The 26,417-nt window shown below is 49.2% G+C and overlaps 1 protein-coding gene across 1 annotated transcript in view; it reads left to right on the top strand.

Annotated features, from left to right (window-relative positions):
• The window catches only part of XKR6 (XK related 6), a 339,020-nt gene that overhangs the window by 285,784 nt on the left and 26,819 nt on the right, over positions 1-26,417 (top strand). Inside the window, exon 2 of the mRNA XM_077152949.1 lies at positions 22,258-22,454. Within this exon, the coding sequence (XP_077009064.1) occupies positions 22,258-22,454 (197 nt within the window). The remainder of the gene's footprint in view (positions 1-22,257; positions 22,455-26,417) is intronic.

Below are 26,417 nucleotides of genomic sequence, written 5' to 3'. Positions count from 1 at the left end.
TATTTTCAAATTCTATATCTGATCAAGAGCTCATATCCGGAATATATAGTATTATAAATCAATAATAGACAAATAACCCAAGTCATAAATGGACAACATATTTCAATAGATATTTCTCCACAAAAGATATTCAAATGACCAATAAGCATATGAAAGGATGCTCAACAGCATTAATCACTAAGGAAAAGCAAATGAAAACCATGAGATATCACCTCACACCTGCTAGATAGCTAAAATTAAAAATTTTTTAACAGACAATAACAAGTGTTGGTAAGGATGTGGAGAAACTGGGATCCTTGTACATTGTTGATGAGAATGTACAAGGTTGCAACCACTATGGAAACAATCTGGTGGTACCTCCAAAAGTTAAACAAAGAGTTGCCATTTCACCAAGAAATTCCACTTCTAGGAATAGACTCAAAAGAAATAAAACATATGTCAATACCAAAACTTAAACATAAGTGTTCATAGCAAAGTTATCCACAATATTAAAAAAAATGGCAACAATCCAAATGTCAATCAACTGATGAATGGAGAAACAAAATAGGATGTATTAATGCAATGAATATTATTCAGTAATAGAAAGAAATGAAGAACTGATACATACTACAAAATGGATGAACCTTGAAAACATGAGACAAAAGATCACGTATTGTGTGATTCCATTTATATGAAATGCCCAGAGTAGGCAAATCTGAGAGACAGCAGATTGGTGATTGCCAGGGGCTGGGGTGAGAAGGAATGGGAAGGGACTGCCAAGGAGTACAGGGGTTTCATTTGGGGGTGATGAAAATTTTCTGGAATTAAAGAGTGGTGACGGCCACACAACTCTGAACATACTCAAAACCACTGAACTGTACACTTTAAAAGGGTGAATTTTATGGTATGTGAATTATGTCTCAATAAAACTGTTATATAAAAAGGGGGGATGGGGTGGGAGTAGATTTGTATCCTCTGGATTCATCCCACACCTGTAAAATGAGACGATTCGTTCCAGACCCACAGAATTACTGAGAGACTCATAAAATAATTTTAAGGGAAAGACCATACAGAACATCACCAGTATGCCACAAATATGAGATTATGATTTATTTGTTTTATTAGTGCTTAGTGGGGGAGGGTTATGGCTGTGTGTATGATGCATGCACTTATATGTATTCTATCATAGATACACAGGCCTCTTTTGGCCCCCACTGGCTGCCTCCCCAAGTCACTCCCTCACTGCCTGATGCCTTCAGAGCAGGAATTCCCAAAGCGGGCAGGTCAGGTGAACTCTTCTTGTTGGGGGAAGCCCAGGAGGGAGCCCTCCCCACCACCGCAGAGGCCGAGGGAGGGCCTCAGGCCGCGTTGCTCTTTCACTCTCCATTTCCCAGGCTGCAGCCTCTCCGGGCCGGCCGGGCTTAGGCCGTGCAAACAGCAAACCGCGCCGCTGGCGCCTCCCCCCCCCCCGCCCCCCGCAGCCGCCCTCCACGCACCGATCACCCTTTCCCGCCCGTGGGAGGCGCGGCCCGAGGAGGTGGGACGTGGGGCACGGGGCCGCCCGAGCTGCAGTGCAGATGCCCACTCGGGTTCTCCCTGGTCATGCGACCCGACCCTCGTCGCGCACCGCGTGGGCAGCGGCGAGGTCAGCCTTCCCCGGCAGGGCCGCAGTGCTGTCCCCCCTCTCTCCCTCTGCCTCACTCCCGCGCCGTCCCCTCCCACCCCTAGAGCAAGGTGAGTTCTTTTCCATCGCTCTTGGGCATGAAATGTAATGAAGAGCAGGTAGACTGCGGCTGGACCAACCTTCCCATTTTACAGGTGAGGACACTGAGGTTCCGAGATGCCGAGGGGCTTTTGCAAGAGGGCAGAAGGACCTGGGGGCCACAAATCACAAATAAAAAGTGTGTAATGTACAAGTCGCCGCTATTGTTTGTCTGTTTGATATTAAATCAAGGCCCTCTGGGAGGCAGTCCCAGATATTTCTGTCTTAACTCTCACACTCTACCATCCTCCAGTCTCCCCAGTGTTGAAGCCAAGCCCCTTCCCCTCTCTTGGCTGCTCCCTTGCTGTTCCCTCTGCCTGGAACAGCTTCTGCGTGCAGCTTCTCTCCCGCACACAATAAACACAATTCTCCATTCTCCATCCCTTAACGGAACTTATGTTTTCTGGTAGCATTTATCACCCCAGGCATAATGTTATAAAATTATTTGCTCCTTTGATTATTGTATACATCTGCCTGGAATATTAGTTCCAAGGGCTCTGGAGCAGGGAGGCTGCGTTCTCCTGTCTTCCACAGTTTTTGGTACAAATCTGCCTGCCCCCCGGGATAGTTGTTGGAGGAGTGACTGAGCTGCACTTGGCAGTTTTGAAAGCACTTTCACAGGAACACGGTAAAGCACGTGCTGAGGTTCTGGGGCTCATAGTTATTTCCGAGGTAAATCCCAGCTCCCCCATCTTTGCTGTGTGACCTTGGGCAAGCAGTTTACCATTTCTGGACCTTAGATGTCTTGTTTGCATAATGACTGTATCTGCCTGTTGGGGCAGTTGTGAGGATTAAATAAGATGATGAATGAGAAACTTCTAACAAACTGCCTGCCTCATAGGAAATATTCGACAATTACTTACCGGTGCCTGGAATGTGATCTTCGCAGGGGGATAGTTTGGCCTCTGAACAAAGGGTCTGTGGTGCTTGCCAGCTGTATCATACTCTTGCCTTGCCATCTCAGATTTTTTTCCGAATGTGTTGAGGTGTGAATTACTACATTATTAATCATTCTCTGTCTGAGGGGAGAGATGAGGCTTCATGTTCTTGTGATGTGTTTTTAGACTAATGCTGTTGTATGGATGCATCATGTTCTTCATTTGCACCTGCAAGAATTCAGAAGAGAATTCAGCAAGAGGTCCTTAACCCCATTTTATGGGTGAGACAATTGAGGCTCAAAATGTTGCTGTGATTCCTGCCCTCTCAGGACTGATCCATGGTACTGACAGGGACCCGTGGTCCCTGGCACAGCTGCCCTCCACTCACCCCCTGCAGCTGACAGGTTCCTGGGAGGAGCTGTTACTGCCTATTGGCCTGAGAGCCCGTGGGGAGCACCAAGGGAGCTGAGGCTCCTCTGGGCCCTGTACCACAGTGGCTTCAGGTTTAGTAGGTGCTGGAGGAGGCTCTGGGCTGAGAGCAAAGGGGAGCCCCTTTACTCCCCACTGACCAAATGTGGCTACGTAGGGCGGATCTGAGGCCCACTGACCTGGGGGGAGGCAGAATCCCACCCTCCCCTGCTCAAAAGCTGCTCCTCCCTCTCAACTTTTACCTCCTCTGGTCCCAACTATCTCTTTTCCATCCATCCCACCAGTTACTCATTCATTCATTCTTTCTTTATTGGGCTAGAGAGGTTGGAGAGTGGAGGACAACTCAGTTCCTGACCTCAGAAAGCTCTCTGTGACAGCCCTGTGTTATTTTCCATTAGAAAAGAGCCAGGAAAGGGCCTTGTCGGGGGAGCTTAGCCTTTTGAACCCCCAGTCAAGGCAAGTGTGGCTGGGAAAGGGATTTACAGTCTGTAGGAGAGGTCTCCTGCTTGCTCTCAGAGATGCTGCTTAGATTCTGCATCCTCCTGGAAATTTCTCATCCCACCCTCCAACATGGGTTAGGAGCTCCCTCCTCTGTGCTCTAAAAGTCCCTTGCACTTTGGGGGACAACATAACAATGGTTAAGAGATAAGAAGCTCTGGAGATGGACTGCTGGCTTCTAATTCCTAGTATGCCACTTATTAGCTTTGTGTTCTTGGATGAGTTACTTAATGTCTGTTTGCCTCAGTTTCTTCATCTGTAAAATGGGGACATCCAGAGTAGTTAAGACGATTAAATGAGGTATAGTATCTAACTCCATCAGATCACTAATAAAATGTTCTACCCTGCTAGACTTAAGCTCCGTCAGGGCAGGACTAGCCCTTTGCTCCATGCCCAGCATGTAGGGGGCCTCATTGTATTCCTTCATGTGACTGCTGGGTGAATGGGTGTGTCCTTCTGGTTAAAGAACAAGAGTCAGAGCCCTGGCATGGAGTTGGGGCCCAGGGCTGGTTCCAGCTCTTCTAGCCCTGTAGTCTGCACTGTTGCATGACCCCTGTTTTCTGCCCGTTTAGCAAGGGAGAATCAAAGACTGCCTTGTAGAATCCTAAGATTGACTTGGAGAAAAAGTCAACAGAGGTGTATCTGTGGAAGATCAGCAGGACAGGAAAGCATAAAGTAAACTGTAAAGTAATTGTACTGTTTGCTATTATTATCAAACCCTACCCCCTTCTGTTGTGAGCCTGTTTAGACCCAGTGCTGCCTGAAGATAATGGATTACCTGGATAGCCTCTGAAAGGCCCTTCCTGCCTGAGATGCTTCATCTCTGTTCTCTGAGTTTGACATGCCTGCCGCTTCCTCCACTAGCCTGGCAGGCGATCTGAGCCCAGGGTCAGAGACCGTTGCTCAACCCCGATCCAGGTTGGAGCTGCCGATGTTATGGTAAGGGCGTTCCTGCCCACATATCTAAGGTCAGAGCCAGCTCTCACTCCTGCCCACGTATCTAAGGTGTTGTCCCCCATCTCATGACCTCGTCCATGGCCTGCTGCCACTAAAGAGGAAGGGAGGCCAGAACTGGGTCAGCAAGGTCAGCCCTTCCCCCTGCAGGACACAGACGAGTGATACAGCACCTGCACCCTTAGAACTAAAACTGTAAAAGGAATTTAGAAATGATCATCTTCAAAGGCAACTTATCTTAAGATGGGAAAACTGAGGTCAGGCAAGGAAGGGTGATAACGCTAGTCATGGCTGAGGCAGACCTGGGCTTCCAGACTCTCGGTCCAGGGCTCGTCCTGCATTCCTCCAGGTGTCTGCTGCAGCCAGTGGAGGCACTGTAGGGAAGAGAGCAGCACGAGTTTGAATAATGGGCTCATTGAGAGGCAACTCTGTGGCTTGGGCCAGGCAAAGGCTCTGGACCCAGCCTTTGCCGCCCTGTCTCATGTCTGAGTTGGAGAGTGCTGTGGGTTGAATTGTGTCCTCCCCAAGGATATATTGAATTCCAGATTCTGGGACTTGTGAACGGGACCTTATTTGGAAATGGGTCTTTGTGGATGCAGTCGAGTTAAGAGGGGATCATGCTGGCTTAGCATGGGCCTCTATCCAATATGACTAAGTGTCCTTATGGGAAGAGGAGAAGAGATACAGATACAGAGAGGAGGCTGTCATGTGAAGAGGGGCCCACAGGGAGAAGGCCATGTGAAGAGGGAGCCAGAGACTGAAGTGATGCAGCTACAAGCCATGGAATGCCAAGAATTGCTGGCCACCGCCAGGAGCTTGGAGGAGGCAAAAAAAAAAAAAAAAAAAAAAGGATTCCTTCTCTAGAGCCTTCAGAGAGTGCATGACCCTACCTTGATTTTGGACTTCCAGTCTCCAGGACTGTGAGAGAATAATTTTCTGTTGTTTTAAGCCACCCAGTTTATAGAACTTGGTTACAGCAGCAAACTAGTATGGAAGCTCCCAGGGAGGCTGACTGCCCCGGGCAGGGGCAGGGCACTGGTGAGTGGGGCTTGGCTTTGGCATCACCTGACAATGCAGACTTTAAGATGTGGAAAATGTCACTGGCCTCCCTGGCTGGCACTGTGCAAACTCAACTAAATGCCACCTTCTATTTCTAGTCTGTTTTCCTAGGAGGCTCAGGAAACAGTGCACATGGTGTTGTCTGGCTTCCCAGGCTGGAGCCAAGTGGCCTGGATCTTGAGGAGGGCTTGGATGAGTTGAGGATGCACCCCTGGGTGGCACTGAGCCTGTCCCCCTGCAGGAAAGGAGCCTCCAGGGTGGGTGGGTGGAGGGCTGCTTATAAGAGGAGATAGTCCAAACCCTGCAGGGTGGCCACTGAGCCGGAAGGATCTCTGGGCAGCAGACCAGGCACTACAGGGTGTGCAGAGTCAGTGCAGTGCCAGGGCCTGAGAGCTCATCTGGTCCTGTCTGCTCATTCCACAAAGAGAGCACAGAATTTTCCGAAGGCCATACAGCCTTGAGGCCAGGGCCAAATCCGTCAAGGAGTCACATCATTCCTTTCCCTGCTCACCAACAGCAGCATTCACAGCTGGAAGAGGGCTTTGAGCGCCTAAATACTACCTACATAAAGTATTAATGCACTGGCTGCATCTGCCCTTGCAGCTGATGGCCTCCAAGGAATGGGGAAGTAGCACGATGCCGAGGAGGAGGAGTGCCAGCATGAACAGAGCGGAGTGGGAACAGACGTGCTTTCGAATCGCAGCTCTATAAGTCTCTGACTGTGCAACTTTGGGCAAGTCTTGAAACCCCTCTGATCCCCGGTTTCCTCATCTGTAATCTGGCGTACCGACTTTCCCTTAGAGTGTTGTTGTGAGGTATAAATGAGGTATGTGTGAGGTGGTGCTTGGTGCATACGTGGCAGCCACTGTCATGTCCCAGGTCGCCTCCTCTGAGGAAAGGAAGAGCCATCTGTAGCTCCCCCCAACCCACACAGCTTCAGGACTTGACTGCGTACCTTTGAAGGGCACTGCTCCCCCTGCCCTGGGCCTGGCAGCCACTTTGGCCTTGGAAGGTAGTGAGCTTTGCAGCCTGGGGCTGAAAATAATACCCAGGAAAGCTCTTCTCTCAGCTCTTGGGTTCATGCACCCTGGGAAGTCAGCTTACCAGTGCCCTTCTGGCCACCCGAATGAGGGCAGGGGTTTAACAGAGCCCAGAGAGAAGGAACCACAATTACCCTGGCAATGGGACTGCCCTCAGGGGATGGAACTAAAATAACAAGATTTTTTGGCCTAAAAAACTATATGCAAAATGCAAAATCATAGATGGTGAGTTGAAAGGACTTATTCACCAAATACTTGTGATCAGGACTTGGTCTGGGGCCCTGGTGGGCCACGCTGAGCTGTCTGCCTCCTCCTTCTTTGGGTCTGGTCAAGCAGAGCTTCTCTGTCCTGCCCACCAGAGTCATCGTGGTTCCTTCTGACCTTCCCATTGTAGTGAAGCTGAAGGATGGTGTCCTTAGGGCTCTGCTCCAGATGCTGTCCCTTGGCGCAGTCTCCTGGGTGATCCCAACCCTTTCCCCAGCTTTGCCTTCTGTGCTCCACTGACTTTGTAATGTGCTTCTCCAGCCCGGATCTCCATCCTGGGATTTGTACGAAATACCTTCGTGTAGGTTAGACATGCCCACCTGGGTGTTCCCTGGGCACCTCGTATACATTGTGCCCCCTCAAATCTACTTTTTGTCCTTTGGTCCATTTCAGTGAGTGGCACAAATGTCCATCGGTCTACCAAACCAGCTCTCAGGCCTGACTTTTTCTCCCTTTCCCTCTGCTGCTGAGAGCTGTGATTTTTCCCTCCCCATCCATCACTTCCTTGGCTCAAGCTCTCCTCACTTCCCCTGGGTCTGCCTTCTTCCTGCTCCAATCCATTCTCCTCACTGTAACAAGAGTGAGCTTTCTAACATTCACATCTGACCCCCCCTCCCCACTCCTCTGCCTTCCTGGATAAATCCATGCTCCCAACATAGCCTACAAGTTCCCTTCCTTTACAGCCTGGCCGCCCCTAAGAGATACACATGCCCCTGTGTATCTCTTCCTTGGCTGCTTGATTAGCACCTTCACATCCTTGAACACTCAGCTCAGATGTCCTCATCTAAGAAATATTTCTCATGTCCAACAATGATAAGCTTCTTAAGTGTATCTCCTTCATTGGCCTGTGAACAGTATCAGGGAAGGGACTATGTCTGTATCTCTGAGCCTAGCACAGTGCTTGGCATGCAGCAGGAGCTCAATTATGTCTGACGAATAATTCAATAGAATTGGGAGGGTGCTGGACCCCTGCAGTGGAGCACACCTTAAGGTCTGAAAGAGACAAGTTTAGGGCCCATGTAAGGATAACATAGCCCATAGGGAGAAAAAACAAATGGGACACACTACCCCCAAGAAGTAATACAGATAAAACTAAAAACCTCCCTAGAAGTTCAGATAAAGTCTTTAATGACAGACCCACTATGGGCTAAAAAGGAAAAGTTGAATGTTGTAGCCACACTGTGCATTTGGGCCTAATGACAAAGGCACAAGCCTGTCCGTCTGCCCCGGGCCCAGGGTTTCCTTAGGGCCGCTGCACTGGGTGAGCTCTGTAGCTTAGGCTTACACACTCAGTACATAATTCAAAGCTCTCTGCAAATGTGCAGGTGACTTTACTTTGCATCATGGGGTCCCCTCTCAAAGTTGTGAGTAACCATTGATATTTTCCCTGAGGTAGGCTGAGCTGATCACCCCCATTCGACATGAGCAGCCTGGATCCAAACAGAGTCATTTTACCAGATGTTGTTGGAACACAACCATTATAAAGTCTGTCGTCAGAAGTCTTTACCTCTAATTTGGATAAAGACGGCGTAGCCTTCCCGATTGTGGGAATGGCAGCTGTTACAGCACCAACTCAGGGAAGCACAAGAGTAGTACAGCGGTGGGCTTGTCTTGCCTATTTAGAAAGAGCACATGCTGACCTAGAGGGAACAGTAAAGTGCCTTCACCATATTCCTTCAGAGGTGGGGACTTAGGCTGGGCCAGAGAGTGAGAACTGAGGATAAGAGGAGGAGGGAGTGAAGAGCAGAGAGCCCCTGATGAGCTGTTCTGGGCTCCAGTGCCCACGTGCCCCTGGGGAGACTCAGGGCTGAACCAGAGCCTGGGGGAAAGGGAGCCCCCTTTCCACCTGCCTTGGGAGCTGACAATGTAAACATATAAAGTTGGTAGAGTTAGAGTTTATTAACAGGCTGCTCAATTTGTTCATTCCTTTATTCATTCATTAGGCAAACATTGAGTGCCTACCAAGTGCCAGGCAGCACCAGGGCTACAGAGATAAACTAAGAAACAAACAAAACAAAAAAAAAGCTCGGTCGCAGCTTAGGCCACGCAGTGACCGAGACCCTACATCCAGAAGGACGACTTTGGTGATGGCTCCTATGGCCACATTCTTTCCCTGAAGCTTTAAAGTGCTTCCCCTTGCCATTTCCCCTGGGACCCTGGCAAGAAAGTCCATTTCATACCTTTTCTCTCAGATGTGTGCCCTGAGCCCACCACCATTGCTCGGCTGGCGGCACTGACACTGGGGAGAAGGGCTAAAAATAGCTCTGATTTCAGCTCTGATAGCTCCGATTTGATGTGCTGATCTCAAGGCTGCGCTGGCAGCTGGCCCCACCACCTTCCCTCTGTGCTGAAAGCATCACAGCTGGAGTGTGTGTGTGTGTGTGTGTGTGTGTGTGTGTGTGTGTGTGTTGGGGAGGGGGTTGGAGTGTGGCTTCCAGTGCAAGCCAGGCAGTAGAAACTTCTAAAATCCATTCTCACACTCCGAGCAAGACTGTAAGCCTGTGGCTTAGGCTTAGGGGGCCCTTTGAGCTCCGTGGTCCTTGCATTTTGGGTGGTTTTGAGGGAGACCACAGGTGAGACTTGTGCACACTTGAGCATTTGATCTGCTGCTCTGTGCATGTGACAAAATGCTAGAGCTGAGAGGGCCCGTGAGAATTCAATCAGTCCAGTCCCCTGTCCTCAAGCTGTTGAATGTGTGAACAGCTCCACTAGATTTGTTTCTCTTCTTAAACTGTTGAGGAGCTGAAAAATCAGTCTCCTTTTGTCATTCTTCTGCCGTGATGGTTGGTAAGTTCTTTCTTGAGTTCAACCCAAGTCTTTCCTGCTTTAATGTAACTCCTGACCCTGTTCTGGTTGTCTGCCTTTGGGAACATATGTTTCATGTTTTTGAAGCTAGGATTGCAGGCATCTCTTAGTGAAATAATACCAGCTTACCATCCGAGCAGGAGTTAAGTTCACTTTAATGCACTCCGGTTGGATATATACCATGGCGGTGGGGGGCAGGCACTGGTGGTCAGAAGCCCCTCCTGGGGGTTAAAATCTAGCTGGAGAGGCATCTATATGCACAGGTATCTCCAATACAGGGTGGGGGTGTGAAGAGAGCTGTGAGAGCAGAGGGGGAGCGTGAAACAGGCACAGTTAAACAGAAACAGGCTTAAATCTGGCTTTCTAGCTTTGTGACCCTAGGCACTCTATTTAACCCCTCTGAGCTGCAGTTGCCTTATCTGTAAAATGGGGCTAAAAATGACTTAATTCATAATGTTGTTAAAAGGAGTAAGGGGGTCAGGGAGTGGGGAGAGGGCACGAGGGAAAGGTAACAGATGGAGAGTACAGTGTATGAATTCAAAGCACCCTCTATGAATTTAGACTACCTGTGTATGAGGCCCAGTTGTTGCATCCTTGGGTGAGTCACTTTACCCCTGTTGCTTCTATTGCTTTATCTGTAGACTGTGTGGACGTGGTGCCTGGAGACAGTGTGTGACCGTGTGGGTGGAGGCACCCTGTGTGGAGGAGCACGCAGATGTCAGGATGTTTGCATGCAAAGTTTGTGTGCATTGTGAGTAGTATGTGTGTGTCTGTGTGCATGTATCTCTGTGTAGTGTTTGTCTTTAGTGTGTTCCTGTGAGTAGTATGTGTATATGGGTGCAGTTGTGTATGCGTGTGTCCATAGAGAGTGAGTGTGTGCACATGGCATCCACCTAGGAAAAGGTCAGCGATGCCTCGGGTTGGTCCTGGGGGCATGACTGCTTACATTCAAATGTGAGAAAACATTATAAAGACTTCTTTTTTATAATGGCAAAAAAGCCATCCAGGTAGATAACTGTATTATTATTAGCTTCAGAGAAAAAGTACTTCCTGCCTTCGAGATCGGTTCCAGGAAAGACATCTCTCCCATGTACTGCATCACAGCTTGGCATGGAGAGGTCAGAGTGCAGCCCCAGCCGCGGGCACCCCAAAGACCTGGCTGCTGGCGAAGGGGGAGTCCTGGCTCAGGACCCACAGCCCTGGATGGGCAGGCGTGGCCTTGACTGGCGGGGGCAGAACTGATGCCCCCAGAAGGTCCTGCTGGTTGGGGTGCTCACACGTCGGCCGGCCAGATGGGAGGCCCTCACTGCCCGATGCCCAGGCAGCCCCAGGCAGCATAGCCCAGCCTCCCCCTGTCTCCCACCCCAGGTATGTCCAGCTGTAGCCAGGCTGTTGGGTGCACAGACCGTGGGCTCTGTATGCAGATGGGCTACTGAAGCTGGCCCAGCTACCTTATTTAGTCAGCAGATGTTCTCTTGTTTCCTCCTGTGTGCTGGGCATAGTAATTAAGTGCTGGGGACAGAGTAGGAGCAAAGCACAGGCCCCATGCCTGCCCTCCCGGGCTTGTGGTCTAGTAGGAGTGACAGAAGTGCAGCTCAGACACAAGTGAACAGACACAAGTTAATGAGCCCAGCAGTCATGGCCATGAAGAAAGGTCTGTGGTTCTTGGGAACTCTGCATAGGGTCAGCAGACACCACGGGGGTGATGTCAGGCAAGTTCCTTAACCTCAGCTTCCTCATCTTCAAAAGTGGGGTAACGATGCCTGCCTCATGGGGTGAGGGGATTAGGTGAGATCTGCCTGTAGGTCACGAGGCTCTCCTAATTGGCAGCTCTTGGTCATGACTTTGATTTATTGTCATCATTATTCTCCCTCCCCTGTTCCTGCCCCCACGTGTGAAACTCTCTGTTTCTGCAGTTCGGGGCTTGGTGAGCATTTAACAGCTGAGGTTTATGTTGGGGTGAGGGGTGGGTAGAGGGGGGCACAGGGCAAGGGGATGAGGGGAAGGAGGATCCGAAAGGCAGGATGCTGTCAGTGCAGGTAGGGGGAGGCTGCAGACAGAGATGGGGGGAGAGGAGAGAAGGGTAGAAGGAAGGTGCTGTGTGGACAAGGCCTGAAATAGTTCCCTGTATCATGAAGACAAGGAGGAAAGGCCCCTCCCCGCTCCTCCAGGAGTCATCGAAGCTCCCTGCCCCCCTCCCTTGGGGTCTCAGAAGCCTGGTCTGGTAGCACAGCCATTGGGGTTGTCCTTGAGGAACCCCCAGCCTTGGTCTCCCGTTTGTCCCCAGCCAAAGGATGGTGGTCCTGGGCCCAGGAGGCCAGAAGCAGATCTCCTGGGATTGCTAACTGGAGGGAAGAGGCTGCCCTTCTGATTTCTGCATTTGGGAGAAAAGGGAAGAAAGTTAGTGCTTTGGCTTCTGAGAGAGAGGGGGAGGGAAGGGGAGGGAGGATGGGAAAACAACATTTAGGAGCCAAGATAGATGTGCTGGTGAGAGAGGACCAGTGAGGCTGGGACATTGACGGTTAGTAAACAAAGCGGCTTGTTGGTGATGGGTTCACTAGTTTATTTAAATGGGTGGAAGCTTTCAGAAGGTCTCAGGTTGTGGCCAGCTGTGTTCACATACCGTATATATTGGACTAGCAGCTACTGCTGCTAACCAAGACACTCTGCTTAGAGGGTGGTGGCGAGGGTGGTGGGAAAATCAATGAGTGAAGAAGAGCAGAGTCAGTAAGACCTTGGGAGTCTGGCAAGAGCAGGACTAGGCTCTGAATTCTTGTTGTGGCTCTGGCCCCAAGATAGCCATCTGCAGCTGCCCATAAGAAGAGAAAGCTGGTGGCTTCCTCTGCAGAACTTAACCTCATCTCCCTCCCAGCCTCCTCTCATGGGAGCTTGCTCTGCCTTTTGTGGGCTACAGATGAACACAGGGTCTGCCATGGTCTCCACCGCTGCCTAGTATGTTTCTAGTGGCTTCCAGGGGTTATGGGTCTCCCCCTCCCCGGAATGACATATGGACTATGGAGGGGAAGCCTGGAGGCCTCATCACAGTAATAAATGCTGGGCCTCCTGCCAGACAGGCATCTTCTGCACAGCAACCCTGAAAGCTGGCAGTCCCCACCAATTTTCAGAGGAGGAATGTGGGCTTTGAGATGTTAAAAACCTTGCCAGAATCATAGTTAGAATCCAGGTCTGTGTGACAGCCAAGCTTGCTTTTATTTCCTGCTTTATGATGACACCAGCTCTCATTTGAGGTTCCCTCCCTCTCTCTGCCCCTCCCTCCCTCTTCCCACCCCCCAGCTAATATGGTTTCTTGTGCCGTGGAGCAGGCACACTGCCAGGTGGCAGGGCCTAAAGGTGACCAGTGCAGTCATGGTCCTGGTGCACCAAGCATCCCTGGCAAGACACACAATGAAATTACACACAGTGCAAAGAATGTTCTGGCTGCGAGGCCCAACCCTGGCTGTGCATTAAAATCACCCAGAATCTCAGTATTTTTCACAAGTGCTCCAGTTACTTCTAAGGTGTAGCTAGTCTGAGAACCACTCTGCTATGGCATGCAGGAGGAGAGGGAAACATATCTGGGGGAGGTAGGGGTTGCTCCCTGCTTTGGGCCTCTGAACCCCAGAGAGTGTCACCACCCCCTCCCCACTTTGCACACTCCCCAGGGAGAAGCCAGGGTCCTAGTGTCCAAGTGAAAACCAGCAATTCTTCTGGCCCAGCTGAGTAGACCAGGCAAGGGCCCAGCCTCTTGGCTTTGAGAGATGTCTTCTTAAGAGAAGGTCGTTACGGTGAATGATAACCTAGTTTGTTTATCCTACCTGTTGAAGGATAGTTGGGTTGCTTCCATTTGGGGGCGATTATGAACAGAACTGCTTAAACATTTGTGTACAGGTTTTCATGTGAATACACATTTTCATGTATAGGATAATTATCTAGGAGAAGGATTGCCGGATCATATATTAAGTATATGTTTAAATTTGTAAGAGATTGGCAAACTGTTTTTCAGAATGGCTGTACCATTTTGCACTCCCTCCTGCAACGTATGAGCCTTCCAGTTGTTCTCCATTCTCTCTAGCTCTTGATCTCGTGTGTGTGTGTGTGTGTGTGTGTGTGTGTGTGTGTGTGTTTGTGGGTTCATGTTTTAGCTGTTCTAATAAGCAGCTCATGTTTTGTGTTTTTTTTCAATTGTGATTTTAATTGCGTTTCTCTAATGCCTAATGAAGCTGAACTTTTTCATGTGCTTATTTTGCCATCATGTATCTTCTTTGGTGAAGTGTCTGTTCAGATTTTTTGCCCATTTAAAAAATTGCCTTGTTTTGTTTTTTTTTTAACTAATGAGTTTCAAGAGCTCTTCATATACTCTGGATATAAATTCTTTGCCGGGTATGTGATCTGCAAATATTTCTTCCCAGTCTGTAACTTATCTTTTAATTCTTTTAACAATGTCATTCACAGAGCAAAAGTTTTTAACTTTGATGAAGTCCAGTTTATCATTTATTTATTTATTTTCTTTTACTTTGTATGCTGTATGGTGGGGGTCACATTTCATTCTTTTTCCATGTAAGTATCCTCTTATTGCAGCACCATTTGTTGGATTTTTGTTTTGTTTGAGTTTTCGTTTGTTTGTTTAGGAAGTACATGGGCCGGAAATCAAACCCGGGTCTCCCATATGGCAGGCAAAAATTCTACCACTGAACTACCCTCACACCCCTATAATTTATTTTTATGGATCATTCTTTTGCTGTCATATCAAAGAACTCTTTCCCTCACCCACGGTGAAAGATTTTTTTCCCTATGTTTTTTTCTAAAAGTTTATAGTTCTACATTCTATATTTAGATCTATGATCCATTTAAAGTTAGTTTTTGTGTATGAATGATTAGTTGTTCCTACATCATTTATTGAAAAGATTGTGTTTTGTCCATTGAATTATTTTTTCAGTTTTGTCAAAAATCAGTTGGCTGTACTTGTGTGGGTCTGTTTCTAGACTCTCTACGGTTCTATTGATAGGTGTCTCTCTCTTTGCCAATATCACCCTTGTCTTAATTAGGTGATGCTGTAGCTTTATAGTAAGTCTTAAAATTGAATAATGTGTGTTCTTCAAATTTATTTTTATCAAAATTGTTTTTGGCTATTATAGTTCCTTTGCTGTTCCAGAGAAATTTTAGAATCTGCTTCTTTGCATCTACCCACAAAGTCCTGCTGGGAATGTTACTGGAATTGCATTCAATCTGTAGTTTAATTTGGGAATAACTGACATCTTGACTAGATTGAATCTTCCAATCCATAAACCCTGGATGTCTCTCTGTTCATTTACTTAGGTTTTGATTTCCTTTATCAGCATTTTATAGTTTTTTATTTTTTAATTTTTTTTTAATTTTACATGGGCAGGCACCAGAAATCGAACCCGGTTCCTCTGGCATTGCAGGCAAGCATTCCTGCCTGCTGAGCCACCGTGGCCCACCCAGCATTTTATAGCTTTAGCATGCAAACCCTGCATGTTTTGTTAGACATATCTAAGAATTTCATTTGGGGGAAGCTATTGTAAATGGTATATATATTTTTTAATTTCATTTTCTAATTTGTAAATTGCCCACCTATAGAAATACAGTTGATTTTTATATGCTAACCTTGTATCGTTTGACTTTCTGATCTTACTAATTAGTTCTAGGAACTTTTTAGTAGATTCCTTGCAACTTTTCATGTAGACAATCATGTCATTTACAAATGGGGATGATTTTATTTCTTCCTTTCCAATCTGTGTATCTTTTAGTGCAGTGTTGGATAGGAGCAGTAAGAGTGAACACCCTTATCTCTTGCTCACCCTAGGGAGAAAGTGTTTCATCTTTTACCATTAAATATAATATTAGCTGTAGATTTTTGTAGGTATCATTCATCTACCTTAGTTTAAAGAAGTTCCCTTCCATTTCTAGTTTTCTGAGAATTTTTTATATCATGAGTGGATACATAATTCTGCCAAATGCTTGTTCTGCATAAATTGACATGGTTATGTGGTTTTTCGTATTCATATTGTGATTATGTTGATTGATTTTCAAATATCGAACCCACCGTACATTCCCAAGATAAACTCTGCTCAGTTATGGTAAATAGTTGTTCTTTCTAAATATGTTTCTGAATTTGATTTACTAATATTTTGTTGAGGATTTTTGCATCTGTGTCCATGAAGATTTTAGTCAGTAGTTTTCTTTTCTAGTGCTGTCTTTGGTTTTGGTTTCAGAGTAATGCTGGCTTCCTAATTGAGTGGAGGAGTGCTCTCTTCACTTTTATTTTCTGGAAGAGAGAGGGTAGAACTGGTTTTATTTCTACTTTAAATGGAAGAATTTATTATTTTTCTTAAAGAGGAACTCTCTAAGCTTCGGGCCTCACAAAACATGAGTTCAGCTCCATTTGGGCTTTTGTTCTCCACAATTCGAGAAAACGCCATTTCTGAAAGTTTCATAAAAAGCAGCTCAGGACTGTGAGCCCAGACACAGGAACCTGCTCAGTCTCCTCCTTCTTCCAGAAATTGCTTCTTTCCCATCCCAGCCAGTGTCTGGCAGCGCCTCAGCTAATGCACAGTGGGATGACACAGTTTGGATAAGGACTTTGGGTAACTGACTCAGCTTTTCTGGGCCTCAGATGAGCCAACAGTAAAAAGATGACAAAATGTGTTTCTGTAAAAGTTCTGGTGTAAAAATGAAAATGTACTGAGGACTAGAGAGTTCATCTGGAGAACTTGTTTAAAACTCCTTGACTTACAAAGTAAAGGGAAGAGATAGAGTTGGGAGGAGAATAAGCAGAGTGGGCTGAAGGGAAGACTGGAGGAGAGGTCCTTGGAGGCAACAATTAGCTACGATGTGCGCAGAGACTTCTGGCTTCTTGCATGTTCTCACCTGCATTATCTCCTGTGAGCCCCCAGTGACCCTCTAAAATGGCATAGTTGCATGCATTCATTCATTCAACATGTCTTGGGAAACTTTCACTCTGGGCTGGGCATTTTACAGATGAAGAACCAAGGCTCAGGGAGGTTAGGAGTTTTCCACCAAAGGTAACAGCCAAGAGGTAGTGCTGGAGTAGAACCCAGATGTTTTGGGCAAACATTCTGCTTTCTCCATTTTGCAATAGTTAGGGGAGCAAGTTGGAATAAACTCAGAGGTAAAGAGGCAAATGAGTCAGGATCTCCCACCCTGAGTCAGATTGCCTGGGCTTGAATTCCTGTTTAGCCACCTACCTAGCTGGGTAAACTGGGAATCATTTCTTAACCTCTCAGTGCTTCTGTTTCTTCTCTGTAAACTGAGAGTTCTAACCATACCCACCTCACCGGTTTGGGGGAGGCTTAATGAGTTAATATGTGCAAAGAGCTGAGAGCAGTGCCTGGCACATAAAAAGTGCTATATAAACATTAGCTGTTATTATTTGTAAAGATGCTACACCTTGGTGCTCTGTGATGCCACTCTAAGAAAGATAAAGTTCTAAAACATTGGCAGCAGCTCAGAGATCCTTCAGTCTACCCCTTATGTGGTGGGTGAACAGCACTGGACCCCACCTAGCAAAGTGACTTAGCCAAGCAAGGTGCAGGGTCAGGCTAGGCCCCAGCTCTCTTCAGCCCTCTCTCCTTGATAACAGGCTGCCTCCCTGCTTTTAGACCCATGACAGGTGATGGCACAATAAGAAGTGAAAGCAGATCCCCTGGCGTTTCTTCTCTTCTGAACTACCTTCCGGAGGGAGTGAGGTTTCTGGAACATGCCACGCAGCTGGAGAAGGTGGGAGTCTGGGGGAGTGGCAGCCAGGCACGGTTCTCTTGCATACCCTGTGCCTTCGGCTCGGGACTCGGCCCATCGGGACTGCACCCGGCATCGTTTGTCGCAGAGGAGGGCGCGGGCCTTAGGAGTCACCTCCTCCGGGTATGAGATCACCGGGGTGCAGCCTCCTTCCTGCGCCCGGAGGCTCCGGAGCGGGCGTCCGTTGGGGTCTGGCGCCCCCTTGCGGCTTTTGGCTGAGGCCGTCCACATGGCCCAGTGCTGCTGCGTCCTGCGAGGACGCAACCCCAGGCCCCGCGACAGGCAGCTGGCGGGGCCGCCTCTGAGGTCACCTAACCCGAACCGAATTCCACATGCAGGGCAATGGAGACGGGGAGAGAACAGGACTGGTCCGGCGGTTTAGAGGAGAGATGCACGGTTCCCACCCGCACTCCATTTTGTGGTTTCCTGTAGCTCCTTGGACCTTGAGTGAGGTGGGCGCTGGGAAGTTTGGGGTCTGAAGGAGCAAGAAGCCAGAGCCCCCAGAATGGCTGCAGGAGTGTGTTTGAAAGAGCCACCAGGAGCGCTCGGCACGTGGAGCGGAAGCTTTGCATTTGAAGAGCGCACGTTTTGTCAGCAGCTGTGGGGTGGGGGTGGGGTGGGAAGGGTGCAGCTGGTGGGGGGGAGTGTGTTATGGTGGGAGGACCCCGGCTCACTGTGTGACTGAGAGAGGAATCAGCTTACGCTCTAGCTTTCTTATCAACTAATGGGGGTGTCCAAACTTAATTATATCACAGACCAGTACCCCTCAATTGTTTACAGGGGACCCAGGGATTTTACGGAAAAAGAAGAAGGCACAGGGCTGGGAGGAAATAGGTATAAGGCATTTGGGGGGAGCCTAGTTATTGGGACATCCTGAGCTGGACTCCATCTGAGGCCCCCGAAGATGACTCTGTTTTCGCTTCTACTCCTGGGTGGGAGGCTGTCTGAGGTGGTGACCCAGGAGACAGGAAGTCAAAATTTGATTTCTGACTTAATGCTGGTATACTTTGTGCTGCAAACAGATCAGCACAAGGCGGAGAGCTTTGGCTCTGCTCCTTCCCACACTCTTTTCTTACTATACCCAGGAATGTTCTCACAGAGGAAACTCAAGGCTGTTTCCCCTGGAATATGCATATTCTGGGCCCACTGCCTTCCTTTGCCCTGGCTGTGGCAGGCAGTGGGGCTTGTGACTTGGGGGGAATGAGGAGGGGACAGGAGAGACCACCCTTTGCCCTGCTAGGGCAGCCCCTAAGTAGAACCTGAGCCTCCAAATTGACCCAGTTGGCTTGAGGCCTGGCTGCAAGATAATCCTTCCTCCAGCACCTGGCCACCTCGTGACTTCAGGAAAGACTGAGTCTGTGGTCTAAGTACACTCCTGAGAGAGTAAAGGACCAGAGAGTAGTCTGATCTCTGTTTTGAATCTGTGGCCCATGGCATTGGGCAGATCCCCTCTGTAGGTGAAGCTGAGCTTTGAATCACAAGGACCCCATCTGATTTTCTGAGACCCTCAGCACGGAGGCCCCTGAACATGTGGTTGTTCTGGATGCAGTTGAGAACCACTGAACTCCCGGCCTTGCCTCCACACCTCAGCCAATAGCACCCTTGTCCCCTGCTGCTCTGCCTTCCCAAGCCACCGTCAGATCTGACCAATCTGACCCTTCCCTTCCACCCTTCATTTGAATCTGATTGACTCCCCACCCCTACCCACACTACGTATGATAGTATGATAGTATTTCCTTACAGTCGTGCCCTCTCCCTTCCCTGGTTCGTGTCCCCTTCGTCTCTTCCAGTTGGTCCTCTCCTTCAAGCCCAAAGTCTTGACCACTTCCCTTTCCCTTTGCCTTCCGTTCTCTCCTACTTCTCTCCCTTTTTTTTCTCAAAGTGATTGAAAGCGATTCCCCTGGCTTTGCAGTTCAGGGGAAGCAACTTCCCTTCCCTTTTCTAAGCCTTTCTTCTGGTCTCCTGACTTTGTGTGTTTGCAAACTGGGACCCAGAGAGAGGTAATAACTTGTGGGAAACCCCACGGCCAGTAAGAAGCAGTATCGGGAATAGAACTAGAATTAGGTGCTTCGTTTCATGCCTCAGAGCCTCAGTTTCCCCATGTGTTGAATGGCAATAACCAGATCTGCCTCACAAGACGTGATGGGATGCCATGAGATGGCGTATACGGCTGGGCCTAACCTGGGGCCTGGTGCATGTTCTGAACTTTCTCCTACATCTTTCCTCGAACTGAGTTCCCGTTGCAGTGCCTTCCTTCTCTTATTGCCATCTGCTGCTGTGCCTGCCTTCAACGTTGGGAGGAATATTTGAGAAGTAAGGTGGCCGTCCCAGCTTCCCTGGGTGAATACCTTCAGAGTCAGTCGCTCAAGCTGTCCCCCAGACGTTCTCAGGAATCTAGAAAGTCATAGTATGATTCATCAGATGTTGAATGGGCGCTTATGGTCACAAACCCGTTTGCCTTAGGACACGTCCGTGGCTCTGTAGGCCTGGGTTGGGTTCTGATGTGCACTTCAAGGGATCCTGGAGCTCGTTCTTGTTTATCAGTGGCTCTGGTGTTTGATTAGTGCTCTTGGAGTTGTCAGTGCTCAGTTTTGGAATCAGATGGGTATGGTTGTTCTGGATGCAGTTGGGAACCACTGAGCTCTTTATGGTTTTTAAATGATTTTAAATGATTTTACCAATTTTTTTTGTATCTTTGCCTCTAAAATGTGGTACTTCCGTAATATTGATGCTAAGACTTGGACAATTCCCAGTTCTCCCATAATCCCATGGGAAAATCTACCCCCTCCAAATGATCCACTTTATGATGCATTTCCAAGAATTTGCTGCACATGTGGGCAGGGACTACCTTTGCTGCATCTGTGACAGTGTTGCCCTCCCAGGACTCTTCAGCCCCGGAGGCTCTATCTGTATCTCTTCACTTGCTGGACAAATGTTTATTGAGTGCTGCAGACCATATGAGGCACTGGGGGTGCGGCAGAGAACAACACAGAGATGGTCCCTGGTCTCGCCGCGCTCACATGCTCCGGAGATAGAAAAGAAGCATGAGAAAGGAGGGGGCTGAGAATAAGAGGTGAGGTCGGAGAGGCAGGCAGGGTCTTATGAGCCAAATAAGGAGGGTGGGTTTTATTCTAAATGTTACGGGAAGCCACTGGAGAGATGAAAGAAGGGAGTGACATGATTATTCCTAGGATTAAAAAAAATCACTTTGGCTTCTGTGTGAACAATGGGATGTTCTGGGGCCAGAGTGGAAGTAGGGAGTCCAGTTAGAGGAATCCTGTATTGACCCAGGCAAGAGATGATGGTGGCTGGGACCAAATTGGCAGTGGTGATAGAGTCAGAGAGAATGGACTGCCCAGCACCCAGGTGGGTGCTTGATAATGCCAGAGAGCAGGAGGGCCTAGATTGGGTGTCTTTTTCTTCCTCTTTATAATTCAGTGTTGGCATTTTAGAAAGCACAGTGATATGTTGTAGACCATACATTCCCGGGGGGGCAGTCAGGGATACACGTGTGGTTCTCTCCCATTGTCTATGGGACCCTACAAGGGCCTGTTGCACAGTTTATGGTTTGTGTTCTCCATCCAAACTGGCCCACAAAGGTGTGCTTTCTGAACCTTGCTTTTGGCCAGGCCCTGCCAGCACCTCTGATGCCAGTCCGACCTCAGAGCCCAGTAGCGTGGAAACCAAGCTGACATTAGATGGTGTGTTTAGTCCTTGATTGCCTTGTGGAAACAGATTTGGGAAACTCAGATGAAAGCGAAGACTGGTAGTTTTCTTATACCAGTCCAGGATGTGTACCAACCATGAACCAGACCTTTTATACGTGTTATCTCACTAATCTTCCCACCAACCCTGTGATGTGATTATGATTTGATCCATATTGGAGAAGCATAACCCAAAGGCAAAGAGTTGGAGTCACTTGCCCAGGGCCACAGCATCGGCAAATGACAGTGAGAATATGAACCCAGGCCTGCTCAACCCTAGAACTCAAGCAGTCCACCTCCACCAGTTTCCCTTGCCCCTTGTCCCTCCCCTGATGGAGCCTGGGCATGACCCAGAGAGAACGGAGTCAGTGATTGGCATGGCTCCCACCACATTTAGGTCCAGCCTGGGTGCAGGTGCCGTGGCAGGGTCCATGCTTCCTTTGCTTGGAGCCTGCACATGGGCTTCAGGGTCAGAATGGCCTGGGCCAACTCCTAGTGGTTCAACCCTCCAACTATGGGGTCTTGTGCGAATAACTCAGACTTGCTGAGTCCCAGCCTATCCTTTGTATGTAATACTGGAGAATTATACCTACCCAGTCTGTGACTGAGCTAATACATGGTAAACCAATCAGTGGCACTTAGTAAGAGCCCTTTCCTTCCGTCTATGGAGGGGGTGAAGGTGGGGGGGGGGGGCAGGCAGGGCCCTGCAATCGAGTCAGAAACCCTGCTGGAAGGTTTCTTTGTCGACCCACCCTCTAAACTCGCCTTCAATGCTTGGGGTCAAAGAATCTGAACTGGAAGGCCTTCAGAAGTCTTCTAGTCCCACTCTCTCTTCTTACAGATGAGCTCTCTGAGGCCCAGGAGAGTGGAGGGAGTTGCCTAGGGTCACACAGCTGTTTGGCCACTCTTTTCCTGACCTACCTCCCCTCGTCCCAGGCCTTAGCATCGTGCCCTTGGGTTTGGAGAACCCCTAGTGCCTCATCCAAGGCTCTGGGAATCTGCAGAGCGAAGGAGGGGAGGCTGGCACTGGATGGTGCTTGGTTTTAGGAGAACCGCAGCGGTCCCTGCCCCCACCCACGCTCTCTGTGTTCTGTCGTCCCTCTCGGCAGGTATATCCGCACCATGTACCTGGGGATTCAGAGCCAGCGGCGGAAGGAACACCAGCGACGCTTTTACTGGGCTATGATGTATGAATATGCAGACGTCAACATGTTGCGCCTCCTCGAGACCTTTCTGGAGAGCGCCCCCCAACTGGTGCTACAGCTCTGCATAATGATCCAGAAGAACAGCGCCGAGACGCTGCCCTGTGAGTGTGCCCGCCCCGCCGCCAGCGCGCGGCCCACCCGTGGGAAGCACGCAGCCCTGGTCCCCACGCCCCACTCCACCCTCCAGGCGGCCGCGGAAGCCACCGCCTCCGCCTGGCCCTCCGTGCATGGACCACGTGGTGACCACCTGGGTGTGTGGCTGTCACAACCATCCTGATCCCAGGGTCCTGGCTGAGGCCCAGACCCCCAGGTAGTCCTAACAAGGTCCACGCTGCCACATACACAGTTGGCCCAGATATTTTCCATACACCCCGTGCAAGCCTGCTTCTGCCTTCTCTCGGTCGCATTGTTCAGATGGGCAAAGCAGGACTGGGAGTTTAGGTGTTTCTGAGAGTAGCAGAGTCAGCCACTCCCCATGGGAGCAGAGGGCCTGGGTCTGCCTGTTGTGGTGAGTGGCCCCTTTCCTTTGGTGCTGGCCTGTGTCAAGGTGTTTGCACATATACGGAATGGAGGAGATACAGCCTAGAGAGATAGCACATGACGAAAAGACTCGATTGTGTTAGTCAACACCAGTAGTTTTACACATTTTTGAGCTGGTTTGTGCCCTTACTGCAAATCAAAACTTACGTAGATGCTTCCTTCATAAGTCAAGCTGAAGCAGCTCTGCTCTAGTTAAATGGGGGCGGCGTAGACCAGAATCCCACCCACCCACCCATCAGCCCCTCCTCCCCTCTTGGCCTCCATGGCCCCGGAGGGCTTCCAGGGAGCCCTCAGAAAGGTCCCCAAGCACAGGTAGGAATCAGTGGTCTCTTCAGCTACAGAAAACCTTGAAGGCTCCGCCCTGGCCATGGAGCAGCTCTCTCGACGCTAGGCTGCTCCGTGGAGTCAGGGGCTCCCACGGGGGAGCTGTTGGCTCTGCTCCTCATCCTGGCCACAGCCGCTGTGCAGGTGCCATGGGGGTGTCCCAGAGCATGTTTTAGGGGGTACTAGACATTCTAGAGCTTTGGCAGGAGAGAGAGTCTAGGATAGGGAGGGGCTGGAGATCATGACACATAGGGGAAACTGTGCACGGGGGATGTGTAGTCTGGAGAAGATTTGGGATATGTGAATCCCAATATTTGAAGGGAATTTATGGGAGAGAAGGATTACACCTGATCTGTGAAGTGAGTTCCAAAGGGTAGACAAGCTAAAAGGAGACAATTATACAATTATCAATTGAATAGGTGGAAGGCATTTCCAACAGGGATATCCATTCAGTGATGGAAAGTCTGTCTCAGGAGGTAATGAGTTTCCCATCATTAGGAATATTCAAGCAGAGATGCTGCCAAAGGGTCCTGATTCAGGAGCATGCGAGTGTGTATGATTTGGGGTAGAAAGGCAACTGGAGGGAGACATGTCCCACATTGCCCCAGCCCGTGGGCCTCCTTGTGTCTTGCGCTGTCCTGTCAGGGCCCAGCAGGCTGTCAGTGCTACCAACTTAATGAACATCTATCTGCGAGGGGTTCTCCAGTGGGACCCCATGCCTCCCTGGCCTGGCAGGGGACACCAAGTTCAGGGCCTACACACATACACCTTCCATTAAACAGCTTTGCCTCCTTACTTTTTCCCAACTGGTTGATCCATTGCAAGTTCCTCTTCCCATGGTCGCTTATGGGGAAAGGGTTGTAATCTGTAAAGGAGAGTCCGAGACTGAGCTGTTCAGCCTGGCGAGCTCGAGCCCAGCATTCAGAGCCCGAGTCCCCCATTGTGAGCCAGACTGTGCTGCCAGCGACCTCGCTGGATTCCTCACTGGGTTCCCACTCATCAGTCCCGTGGGACTGTGGCCTTTCAGGCAAAACCTCCCACTCCACTCAGTGAGCCAGGACAGCCCTTAGCTCAAAGCACCTCAGCCGAGAAGGGGTCCACCTGAGCAGGGGTGCGCCTGTCACACCCCATGCATTCCAGAGAGCATTCACAGCTTTTCCACCAAACAGCCTAACAGAAGCAAAGAGAGGGTGGTTGTGGGGCTCTTGGACTGGACATAGGGAAAAGTAGGAGTGAGACTGGACTGAGTTGAGGACCTGACCTCTAAGTCCCACCATCCAGCAGGCCTTCAGAGAGCATGAGTGGCATGCAGGAGGTAGGCACAGCCTCTGCTCTCTGGGAGCCCACGGAAGCAGGAGAGACATGGGGATCTTGTGGGTGCTAATGAGAGGGCGGCACCGGCCAGCACCAGTTGTTCAGCCTCTGCACTCGTCACATCAGAAAGATGCCCTACCTCAGCCGCAGGTGACCTGCTTCTCCCTGTAGTACCAGCAACCAGAGAAGAGAAGAGAGCTGGAAGGGGTGAAATAGCTGTCCATCTCCAGCTGAAGCATCTGGAAGCCTAAGCAGGAAACCAAGCTAGGGAAAGCAGGGCTGACAGCCCATCTGGACTCTACCTTCTTTTTTGGGACACACACTCACATACACACACACTCATTTGAATTTGGAAGAACTAGGGAGCATGAGGAAAACAAAAGGCTCACGGATACTGTGCCTTCTGGCTGCCCCAAAATCCTTGGCCATTTGTTTGGATCATGAATTGGTGTGACCCTCTGTCCATGGCTGCCCGCGGCTGAGGCCATGGGAGTCCCTGCATCACAGGACCTTGGAGAAAAGACACTCTGTGAAATGCAGGCTGTGTGGCAGTTCAGAGAGTGTTATTTGTGTCCGATACCAAGAAAATCACTTGATGATTGCTTCTGGAGGAAGACCGGAGTCATAAGGCTATCTTTAAAACATACATTCATGCTCTACAAAGTCCAGCTTGGGAGGAACTTCATGGAATGAGGCCATCTCCTGGGCCACTCACCTGGTGCCAAGACACGGTGGTGTCTGGTGACAGGGCAGTGTCTGGAGCCTAGAGCTGGTAGATTTACCATTTCCAGGTCCTGCTGCCAACTGGCATGGCCAAGGTCCCAGGGAGATGTTTGCCCCTTCTTTGGTCCTGTCATTACCATCCCAGCTTCTTTTCTATGCCTATCCTTTCTATCATAGTTTCTCCGATTATAAAAATAGAAGGCTGGATGCAAAATCTCTGGAGAGGAGACTCAGTGGAGACTCCCATGGGACAGTGGATGTTGCTTCCTAAGTTACCCTGTCAAGTGGGAGTCCAGTGGAGCAGTATCTTTGTGTCTTGGGGCTTAGAAATCAAGCAAGCATTTCCCAAAGTTTGTTTGGAGTGCAGAATATGTTTCTCAACATAGGCTTTTGTAGTCAAATAAATCTGGGGATTACTGGTCAGTGGCAATGGGAATTGCATTGGCAGTCTTTGCAGGGGGCTATGAATCTCCCAGACAAGGATCAAGTATGTAGTGTTTGCTTGGTTGGATGGAGGGAAACATTAGTTATGAGCACTGACTACCACGTGCTTGGCGATGACCTCCGATTTAACTGGGAGAGTGCCTCCTTATCGCAGGCCCAACAAGACCATTTTGTTATAATAGACGCCTTCCCTCTTGTACCATAAAAAGCTGCATGACAGGTACACATTTTAAAGAAAATAAGTTTAAATATTAGAAATTGGAGGGAGTGGGGAAGAGAATGTTTGTGAACTTGGTGAAATGGAACTATCCCAGCTGTATGGGCACCTGAAGTGTAGCAACATGGAAAGAATGAGTTGGTTGCCTGGTGCTTGCCAACTGTTCAGCCTCTGGCAGGTCACTTAGCCTTTCTGTTCCTCAGTCTTCTGTTTTTAAGATGGCAAAAGCATTAGTACCTACCACATAGAGTTGTTATGAACATTAAATGATGTGACAGATATGAAGTCCCTCATGCAGTGTGCTGCATGTAATGGTGCTGGTAAAAGGATATTTTGTTGGTGCGGCTAGTAGTACTTTTGCAAATAGGGCAAGTTCTACTTCTTCCTTTCCAATTTGGTGGCCTTTTATTTATTTTTCTTGCCTAATTGCTCTGACTAGAAATTCCAGGACAGTGTAAAATAACAGTGGGCACCCTTGTCTGATTCTTGAATTTAGGGGGAA

The sequence above is a fragment of the Tamandua tetradactyla genome, chromosome 3, assembly GCF_023851605.1.
Source record: "Tamandua tetradactyla isolate mTamTet1 chromosome 3, mTamTet1.pri, whole genome shotgun sequence".
In the NCBI taxonomy this organism is placed as follows: domain Eukaryota; kingdom Metazoa; phylum Chordata; class Mammalia; order Pilosa; family Myrmecophagidae; genus Tamandua; species Tamandua tetradactyla.
The sequence above is the reverse complement of the archived record's forward strand: the minus strand, read 5'-3'. Positions and strand labels throughout refer to the sequence as shown.